The sequence below is a fragment of the Leptonychotes weddellii genome, chromosome 10, assembly GCF_054177405.1.
Source record: "Leptonychotes weddellii isolate Sample4059 chromosome 10, ASM5417740v2, whole genome shotgun sequence".
Taxonomy (NCBI): Eukaryota; Metazoa; Chordata; class Mammalia; order Carnivora; family Phocidae; genus Leptonychotes; species Leptonychotes weddellii.
Genome location: NC_138378.1, coordinates 1,136,050 through 1,146,895, shown reverse-complemented (window position 1 = coordinate 1,146,895; position 10,846 = coordinate 1,136,050). Strand labels below are relative to the sequence as shown.

At 55.0% G+C, this 10,846-nt stretch overlaps 1 protein-coding gene across 1 annotated transcript in view; it reads left to right on the top strand.

Annotated features, from left to right (window-relative positions):
- The window catches only part of NTSR1 (neurotensin receptor 1), a 45,468-nt gene that overhangs the window by 31,054 nt on the left and 3,568 nt on the right, over positions 1–10,846 (top strand). The window contains exon 2 of the mRNA XM_081832253.1: positions 6,588–6,793. Within this exon, the coding sequence (XP_081688379.1) occupies positions 6,588–6,793 (206 nt within the window). The remainder of the gene's footprint in view (positions 1–6,587; positions 6,794–10,846) is intronic.

The window sequence follows — 10,846 nt, the reverse complement described above, 5'->3', positions numbered from 1 at the left end:
GCGCCTACTCCTAGCTGGCTTGGGATCCCCCCAGGGCCCCCACCCCAGCCAGCCAAGGTCCACCCACCGCAGCCCCTCACCCCTGGCCTCCCCCCCAGGTCTACCCCACCCCAGGTCCCCAGTGCAGCCACTGGCTTTGGTGGCTCTGGCCATGGTGCTGAACCCCCAGCTTCCTAGGCTGGATCATTCCCTCCCTGTGAGTCCCCAGTAACTCTGGTCCAACTTCTCCCAGAAGATCCAAGCCCTAGAGGAGCATGGGGACCACGGTGGAGCAGAAGATAGATCAAAGAAAGGAGAGAGAAATGGACAGAGGTTCAGCCCTGAGAGATCACCAAGGAGTCATGAGCTTTGGAGTAACAGTCGTTCTCAGAAATTCACAGTCACCCCAAAACAGTGTCCTCTCTGGGCAGTTGAGGGCAGGGCATGTGTCCAGCAAAGCTTCACTGATGAGGATGAGGTCCTCGTACCCCAGTCTGGCTCTTGCCCTTACCAGGGGATGCATGTTCCTTTCATCTGCTCCCTGCCTATAAAATGGCCCCGTGATGTGGGAGGTGAGCACTCCAGCTGTGGGTCAGACTGGTTCTGGGCTCACAGCTGGATCTGGGTTGCTTCTTCTGTAAAGTGAGAATACCAATAGCTTCTACCTTCTTAATTCGATGTGCGTATTTGATGAAGTACCTGCAGAGCACTGAGCTTGCTATCTGGCTCATGACAAGCATTCCGTTCATGCTTAGCTAAAGTCTGTATCAGCTAGAAAGGGGAAGTTAGAGGGGCTCAAAATGTCCTTTTTATATTGAGCCAACATCTGCTTATTAGAGCTAGCAGTGGTGGGATGGATGGTGTTGGGTCGAGATCTATAGCCTGAAGCAGGCACCTGACCCATGGAGTCCTCCTCCCTGTGGTGGCCTTTCAGACACTAAACATGACTCGCATGGCCTCTCCAGGTCACACACCCCATCTTCTCCCCTGGTCTTCCACCCGTTGGCTCAAAAATGTCAGCAGTTCCTCCCCAGAAGCTCAGGCCTGTGGCCAGCACTGACCCACAGAGCGGTGTGCAGCTCAGCGCTGGTCTGTCCTGTTTTCCAGATGCATGCCCACGGGTAGGTGTCCCTGCTGGGTGGCAGATCTTTTGAATTCTGGATCCCAGCAGCATCTGGAGTGTCAAGGGGCTTGTTAGATGAGGAATGGGAAATTCTGGACAGTGTCACCTTGAGAGACCCTTTTCTTATCTCTGGCCCACCCCGAAATGAGGACATAGCCACTGAGATCTGGTCCCTTATGCCTCCAGCCCTTCCCAGTCCTGGAGGAGCACGTGTGATTTTCATGTGACCATGGGGGCAAGGACCACTGGCCCCTGTCACGGGATGTAGAAGCAAACCACATGTCCCATGTATTCCATTCTTGTGCCCTCAGTTCAGGAGGGGACAGGGGCCTCCCAGCCTCCAGCCCTCCCCCACGAGGCAGCCCGTGTTGGCCTTTGTTGGTGTTCCCTCCTGGGAATGGTCTCCTTACCTCACCCTAGCGCTTCTGTGCTTGCTTTCTTCACCCAACCAGTACCCTGGCATGCCCAGTCGGTCTCATTCCTGAGCCAACAGAGTGGCTCATGGTGTGGATGTGCCATGGCTTCCGGCCAGCCCGAAGGGTGGGCCCTGTGCTGTTCCTGGGTTTTCGCTCATCAAGCAAGGCTGCTCTGAGGGATGGTGACACACCAGGACTCTGGAATGACTTACCTCGCTGTTCCTGCTTTGCAGCGACTGACGAGGGTGGAGCGTGGTGGGTCTTTGCTCTTTTGCCATATTTGCTGGGTCTGAGGAGGGTTCTGTTCCACCTGAAGTCTGACCTGGGTCACCCGTGAGCCTGGGCCTAGCTGGGGCTGCTCGTCTGCCCAGCCAGCCAAGGAGGTCCCCGCAGTCTCTGACTTGGGGAGTTTGGACAAGAAGCCGAACCCAGCTGTGCATTGTGCCTTCCCACACACCGCAGGCTGGGTGTTGAGCCTGGAAGCAGTGTGAGCCCAGGGCCCGTCTCTTTATTTAACACACGGGACGAAGTAGAGAGAAATGGGCTGCTGTACAAAACAAAAGGTTGTTCTTCAGGGGAAGTGAGCAAGTGGGAGTAGGCCTTTGGAAGGTGGAAGGAGAGGGGTCTCAGTGGAGGATCCCCTCGCCGACCGAGGGCCCGGGGCCGGGCTAGGCTCGCTGCACCCACCGTGGTGCCCCTCACCTGCTTGCCAGCCTGCCATGTGCATCGCCCAGGACGGGGGGTCAGCCCTCCCTTCCCGGCAGACCTGCTGGCCCTAATGCACACCTTCTCTCTATTGCTTCACGGTTGCGCTCCATCCCCCTGATGAGGTGCCCACTGCTGGGGTCAGAGACCGGCCCCGAGTCCCCAGACAGCACTGGCCATGCTGGTGGCTCGGGGCATCCTGGCGCAGTCCCCACGCTGAAGCCCACCCACCTGGCTTCCTCGGCTCTCCCAGTAACATTCTGGGCACCCCTGAGGACGGACCAAGCTTGCAGCACTCAGCTGAGCATCTGTACTGTCCCCCTTTCCGAAATGAGAAAGCTTGAGTCTGAGGGGCCATTCTGGAACTGCCCAAAGGCACAGCTCACAGCCAGTGGGCAACCAGGTCTGTCTGAGGCCAAGGTGCACACCCCCCACCCCATACCCAACCCCCCCAGGCGCCCTTGCTTCCTGGACCACCGCCCGCCTCAGGAGTTTCCTGGCCTGGGCTGTGGAGCCCAGAGGCAGGGGAGGGAAGGAAGGAGGCGGGGCGGCACCCAAACTCAGGGCCTGGCTCTCGGAAGACCTGTCCACCCCCAGGCAGGCTGCCTGCTGTGGTCAGAGCTCGCCCAGCGGTCAGTCAGGGCCACGGGGATGGAAGACAGGCACTGGGATGGGGGGGCCTCTGGAGGCTCCAGCTCTGGAATCCGCTTCCTGCAGGGCTGTCTGGGTCCACCCCGAAGCCGCTCAGTCTGAAGGGAGAGTGAGGCAGAGGGCCGGGGGCCGGGGCCGGGTCACGGGGATGTCTGGAGGCGAGGTAGGACAGGAATTTCTCCCAGGGCTGAGAAAATTGATTTTTTTCCATCATTAATTTTTTTATGGCAAAACTTCATAGCAGCGCCTGAACGACTTTATTTCTCAAACTCCAACAGTTTAATATACTTGATGAAAAGTAAGATTTCCACAATTCTTCTAGTAGTTTTCTGGCCTTAATTTCTAGATTTTAATCTTTGCTCCATCGGATTTTTTTGGTGTGGGATCTCTGTGAGTTCAGGTACAAGTTTCGGGAACCAATTCAGGTTGTCTTAAGGGGAACAAAGAAACCTTTATTTTGCTCAAGAAAAACTGAAAGTCTGGGAGCAGTGGCTGCAAACGGCTGGATCCAGGAGCTCGAGCGACACCATGGGTACCCTCCTCCCACTCGGGCTTCATCCTGGGCAGGTTTCCCCGCAAGGTGGGAAAATGCTACCAAAGGTTACAAAGGCATCTTCCCTCACCCCTGCGGGCTCAGCAGGACAAAAAGGTCGTGTCTTTTTCCTGAATAAAAGGCCTGCTGGAGGGTGGGCCGCTGGGTAGAGGGTGGGCAGTTTCAGGGAAGCAGAGGGGAGGTCCCGGGAAGGGCGCAGAGGCCGCAGGCCCTAGCTTTGCAGGCGGTCACCCACCTTCTCCCTCTTGCTTAGATGCTGCACTTTGCCTCCTTGGGCGCCATTTCTGGCCTCTCTCTGTGCCGCCCATCTCTCTGTCCATCCATCTATTTGTGCCAAACCGTTCTCAGAGTCTCTGTTTCGTGTGTCGGGTCGTTGGTAAGTGGGTTTGTAAGTTGATGCCTCCCCGTCTGGTACTGACCCATCGCTCTTCCTTTCCAGAACTTTCCTGGCTGTTCTTACATTATTTGTTTCAATTTGAATTTTAGAATCAGCCTGTCTGTTCCCAGGTCTTACGTGTTACTGGGACAAATGCGTAGACCGGGCACAGAGCCCACGTCTGCACCTGTCTGTCTGGGGAGGCCCTGGCTTCCCGCACCCGAGCCTTCCTGCTCTCCTGTGGTAACATCTGCAGCATTCCCAGAGATTGTGCACGAGGCTCATGGGACGTGGTCCTGTTTGCTCGTTGTGAGAGGGCGGGCTGCTCCCCTGTTCCCAGAAGTGGGGGGTAGAGTGCAGGAAGGAGCCCCCATCCATGCCGTGAGCTTCGGCAAGAGAAGGCAAGACCTAAGGGTCGGGTGTGTCCCTGGGGCCCCCACAATCCAGATTCAGTCTCCGTCTCCAGGCTGGAGGGGTGGGGGCCGCGGAGGAAAGGGCATTCCACCCTCTGGCAGCCGGTGCTGGCCCAAGCCTGTGATCAGGGCAGGCCCGCCCGGGTGAGGCCGCTCCTCACTCCGGACTTCAGCAGCAAGGGCCTAGCCCTCCTCCAGCGGGGGGGCCACTGGGGCCTCCGACCAGACCCCATAGGCCATGAGCTGGGCCCCGGCCCACTGCTTACAGCCCCGACCTGGCCCTCCGAGGGGGCAGTTTCAACTGCCTGTGCTCAGCGAGGTGTGGTGTCTTGAATGTTTTGACATTTGAAATCTGTGTTGGATACATTTGTTCTGTTTAAATTGTACCGGGTTGAGGTGACTCGCAGGGAATTGTTTGTCTCCTGGGCCCAGACCCAGCATCCTGCTGCACCCCTGCCCAGCCTCCAGCCCAGCAACAGCCTCAGAAACCCTCCTGGAGCGGCCTTTCTGCCATGTTAGCCCCTCCCCCGTCCTGCGGAAGGTGAGCTCCAGACAGCAGTGAAACCAAGGGACGTGGGAAGGGGCCCCAGAGGGAACCTGCCTCCCAAGCTCGGCAGACGCAGGAGCGAAGGATGCCTGGCGGGGGCGCTGGCGGGAACCCCTGCAGGCAGGCAGTGAGTGATGGGCACCCAGGGCCAGCGGGTGTGGAAAGGCCCCTTCCCGAGGGCCTGGGTGGCCTTTCTCTGGCCTGTGCATCCTCCCGTTTAGCAGAGCCTTGTTCAGGTGGAACTGAAGATAATCCTTAGGCCACCGCCTCCTGGAAGGCCTTGTGATCTCCCAGGTGGGGCCTGGAGCACTGTGGAGGTGGGCAGGACCCCTGGAGGCCTCAGCTGGAGGCCTCAGCGCCCTCAAGGGAGCAGGCATGTGAGTCTGCCCTGTTCTGCACAGACGCCCGACCGCCAAGGGGGCCGCAGAGCAAACCTGCCCGCAACTTGGTGGCTGCTGGGCGTCGCGGGCCTCTGCCTGTGTGAGCAGGACGGAGGTGCGGCCGTCCTCACCCTGCAGAGACCATCTCTGTAGTACGATTGAGGACCCTCGGGCTGCAGGTGGACTGGGTCAGGAGGTGGCAGGAGGGGCCGCCTGGAGCCCAGGGAGCCCCAGGTGCAGACTCGTGGAACTTTCTAGGGAAATCGCAGCCGCCAGGCCGGAGCCCATGCACACAGCCTCTCCAAGTGCAAACAAAAACCTCTGTGAACCTGAAGTTCAAAACGAGCATGTGGAGCAGCTTAGCAGGTGCAGGGACGGGCCCCGCTGCCTCCTGGCATGGCTGAGGCCACGCTGCCCCTGCCAGGGAGCAAGGGGCGCCAGACAGCGGAATGTTCAGGAAGAATAAAGAGCCACTCGACGCTGTTAGTCCATTGCCCCAGGAGGTGATGCCAGTTTTTGTTGTTGTTGTTGTTGTTTTGTTTTGTTTGAAGATTTTATTTATTTATTTGACAGAGAGACACAGCGAGAGAGGGAACACAAGAAGGGGGACTGGGAGAGGGAGAAGCAGGCTTCCCGTGGAGCAGGGAGCCCGATGCTGGGCTTGATCCCAGGACCCCGGGATCATGACCTGAGCCGAAGACAGACGCTTACTGACTAAGCCACCCAGGCGCCCCCTTTTTTTTTTTTAAAGATTTTATTCGGTGATGCCAGTTTTAGGACTGCCCCCGGGGGAGTCCTGTTCCCCATCGCCCATCACAGCCACCCCTGCAGAGGGGCTGCAGGGATTGTTCTCAGCCTGGGGTCCTGGCAGGGCCCAGTCAAGTGTAGTCCAGCCCCTTGGCCTGTCTGAGGCCCGGTTTCCCCAGATGCAAATGACGTCAAAGTTAGAGGTGCTCGTAAGAAGCTGTTTTCGATGAGCTGAGAGGCAATGGGGTGGGGCAGGAGGAGGGGTCTTACATGTTTGTCCAAACATGAACTGTCCATATACATGAGGGATGCTGGGCTTGGCCATCCTAGAGGAGAGCCTGGGGCTCGGGGACTGCAACCATGACACATCGTGTCCAGACCTGGGAACACAGAGCCCCAGCCCTTCACCACAGCTAGGACATGCCAGAGTGTAGTCCACACCGTCCGTGGGGCACGCCAGAGTGTAGTCCACACTGTAGGCTGGACCCTGTGCAAAGGGGCTCACTGAGGTGGCAGAGAGTCTGTGAACCACTTCTGAGCCACGGGTGGGTGGGAAACAGGCAGAAAATGGAGTGTGCATCTGCCAGTCTGCCCCAAAAGACCAAGCACCTTCCATACTCCTGCTTGGTGGGGCAGGCAGCAGGGTGATGTCCCCTACACACCAGCCTGACAGCTGTCCTTCTCTGTCTCTCTGCAGATTAATACCTTCATGTCCTTTTTGTTCCCCATGGTGGTCATCTCCATCCTGAACACCATCATCGCCAACAAGCTGACCATCATGGTCCGCCAGGCAGCTGAGCAGGGCCAGGTGTGCACGGTTGGGGACCAGCACAGCTCATTCAGCATGTCCATCGAGCCTGGCAGGGTCCAAGCCCTGCGGCATGGCGTCCGGGTCTTACGTACGTAACCTCTGGGCCCTCTGGGGTGGGTAGCAGCCAGAGGCCAGCATAGCGGCAAGCCTCACACCACCAAACAGGGCAAAGTTTAAGACCCAGGAAATGGAGTAGTCCCAGCAGAGACTCAGAAGTCTGGCTCCACCCAGGGATCAGTGTTCTTTACTCCACCCACTCATCTACCTATTCACCCACCCAACCATCCTTCCATCCATCCATCCACCCATCCACTCATCCACCCACCCATCCACCCACTCACCCATCCATCCATCCCATCCACTCATCCACCCACCCACCCATCCATCCATCCATCCCATCCACCCATTGACTCATCCACCCATCCATCCTTCCATCCATCCACTCATCCATCTACCTATCTATTCTTCCATCCATCTATCCACAATCCATCCATCCTTCCATCCATCCATCCACCCATCCACTCATCCATCCACCCATCCACTCACCCATCCACCCATCCATCCATTCACCCATCCATCCATCCCATCCATCCATCCACCCATCCACCCATCTATCCACTCATCCGTCCTTCTTTCCATCCATCCATCCATCCATCCTACGACTCATCCATTCACTGATTCAACAAGTCTCCTGAGCATGGACTCTGGGTCAGGCAGCTTCCTCACACAGACATGGAGCAGCAGAGATGGGGGCTACCATGTGTGCCAGGCAGTCAGGGACCTGAAGAGGCCTGAAGTGCAGCCCCTCTGCACTATGACCCACATTCTAATAGGGAATCCTGAAGACCAACCCTTACAAAGATCCCAAGCCAGCCCCCACTGCAGGAGGGCGCAGGGTGGAGCTTGTGCTCATGTGGGTTGTGGTGCTCCATGTGTGGGTTCCTGGGCCTGGCCTGTGCCCAGAGATGGCATCCTTGAGGAGCCATCCAGAGGATGCTCTTTCTCAAAACACCCTGCCCCCTGCTGCTGAAGGCAGTCCCGCCTGACCCAACCCCCTCCCCAACCGCGACCACCTACCTTGTGCCTCCCAGCAGCCCTCCCAGTTGCTGTCACCCTCACCCCAGCAGACAGGCCTCTGGGCCTCTGCCCCAGGCTACCTGTCCCTCAGCGGCCACTGTTTCTTGGAAGAAAGAGGTCCAGAGCAGCACTACCTAATAAGAATATGACACAAGTGCCACACATAATGTTAAATGGTCTAGTAGCCACGGTTTTGGTTTTGTTTTTAAGATTTTTATTTATTTATTTGACAGAGAGAAAGACAGCCAGAGAGGGAACACAAGCAGGGGGAGTGGGAGAGGGAGAAGCAGGCTTCCCGCGGAGCAGGGAGCCCGATGCGGGGCTCGATCCCAGGACCCTGGGATCACGACCTGAGCCGAAGGCAGACGCTTAACGACTGAGCCACCCAGGTGCCCCTAGTAACCACATTTTTAAAAGTAAAAAGAAATAGATAAAATTCATTTAAATAATTAATTTAGCCTAATATTTCCAAAGTCTTGCCATTTCAGCATTAATCATTATAATAGTATTGCTAAGAGCGTTCCTCGGGCCACAGTACCCTCGTGGCCAGTGGCCAACAGGCTGTGTTCAGGGGTCAGGGTCACAGCCTTTGCTTCTGCTGTGTCAGGGACAGGCTTCCTGGAACATCCCCGTGCCACCAACCCATCTCCTACTGCGGCCAGCAGGAAGCCCTCCCATCATGGGGCCTCCCGCAGGCTGGGTCTCCTGGGCCTGTGGAGTCAGGGCAGCTGCCAAGGGGCCAGGGCCTCAAAACCAAGCTCCTCCTGCAGGTTCGCCCCATGTCCCAAGATGAGGATGCATCATCTCAGGGACGAGCTTCTCTCTGCACCAGGACCGCCCAGCCAGCCCCAGGTTTTCCCAAGTGGTTGGCTTTTTTATTGCTTTCTTTTTCACTGTGGTAAAATGCACTTAGCATACAATTTATGATCTTGACCATTTTTAAGTGTCCATTCAGTGGTATTACGCACATTCATACCATCAGTCTCCAGAACCTTTTCATCTTACACAACTGAAACTCTGTCCCCATGAAACACTAACTCCCGAGCCACTCTTCCCCAGCGCCTGACAACCACCCCTTCCTTGCTGTCTCTATGGGCTATTCTAGGGGCCTCAGGCAAGTGGGATCGTCTTTTTGTGCCTGGCTTATGTCTCTGAGCATGATGTCCTTAAGTTTCATCCATGTCGCGGCAGGTGTCAGAATGTCCTTTCTTCTTAAGGCTGAGTATACTCCAGAGTCTGGATAGACTGTATTTATCCGTCAGGTGTGGGTGGACACCCGGGTTGCTTCTGCCGTTTGGCCATCGTGAACAGTGCTATGGGCGTACAAACATCTGGTTGAGTCCCTGCTTTCAATGCTTTGGGGACTATACTCAGGAGTAGAATTGCTAGATCATATGGTAATTCTACTTTTAATTTTTTGAAGAATTTCCATACTGTTTCCCAAAGTGGATATACAATTTTGCATTCCCACCAACCATGCAGGAAGGTTCTCATTTCTCCACGTCCGCACCAAAAATCACCATTTTCTCAGGGTTTAGGGTTTGTTTGTTATTTTTTATAATAGTCATCCTGGGTGTGAGATGGTATCCTAGTGTGGTTTTGGTTTGCATTTATCACATGATGAGTGATGTTGAGCCCTTTTTCATGTGCTGATTAACCATTTGTGATCTTCTTTGGAGAAATGTCTGTTTAAGTTCTTTGCCCATTTTTAAGTGTGTAATTGGGTTGTTTGATTTTTGCTATTGAATTTTCATTTTCTGTGTGTCCTGGATATCAATCCCTGATCAAATGTGTGATGCAAATACTTTCTCCTGTTCTGCGTGTTACCCATTCGCTCTGTTGACTGTGTCCTTTGATGCATAGTTTGTTAATTTGTATGTAGTCTGGAGCATCTGCTTTTCCTTTTGTTGTCTGTGCCTTTGGTCCTATATCCAAGAACTTACTGCCAGATCCAGTGTTGTCAAGTTGATGCCCGTCATTTTCCTCTAAGAATTTTGTACTCTTAACTCCTCCATTTAGATCTTTGATCCATTTTGAGCTAATACTGTGTAAGGTGTGAGGTAGGGGTCCAGCTTCCTTCTTCTGCACGTGGCTGTCCCGTTTTCCCCGTATTGTTTCCAGTACAATGGTCTGAGCAGCCTTCTAGGAAATCATGTGCCCATATCTGTGAGGGTTATTTCTGGGCTCTCTGTCTGTCCCATGGTCTCTATGTCTGTCTTTAGGCCAATGGCACACTGTTTTGACTACTGCAGCTTGGTGGTAAGTTTTGAAATCAGGACACGAGAGTCCTCCAGCTTTGTCCTTCCTTCTCAAGATTGTTTCAGGCACCCCTCAAGACTCCACATGAATCTTTTTTTTTTTTTAAAGATTTTATTTATTCATTTGAGAGAGAGAGAATGAGAGACAGAGAGCATGAGAGGAAGGAGGGTCAGAGGGAGAAGCAGACTCCCCGCCGAGCAGGGAGCCCGATGCGGGACTCGATCCCAGGACTCCAGGATCATGACCTGAGCCGAAGGCAGCCGCTTAACCAACTGAGCCACCCAGGCGCCCCAAGACTCCACATGAATCTTAAGATGGGTTTTTCTATTTCAGCAAAAAAGGTCATCAGCATTTTGAGAGAGGTTGCATGGAGTCTGTAATTGTGGGTAGCACGGACTTTTTTTTTTTTTAAGATTTTATTTATTTATTTGACAGAGAGAGACACAGCGAGAGAGGGAACACAAGCAGGGGGAGTGGGAGAGGGAAAAGCAGGCTTCCCACGGAGCAGGGAGCCCGATGCGGGGCTCGATCCCAGGACCCCGGGATCACGACCTGAGCCGAAGGCAGACGCTTAACGACTGAGCCACCCAGGCGCCCTGGTCACTGACATTTTTTTTATTGTTATGTTAATCCCCATACATTACATCATTAGTTTTAGATGAAGTGTTCCATGATTCATTGTTTGTGCATAACACCCAGTGCTCCATGCAGAATGTGCCCTCCTCAATACCCACCACCAGGCTAACCCATCCTCCCACCCCCCTCCCCTCTAGAACCCTCAGTTTGTTTTTCAGAGTCCATCGTCTCTC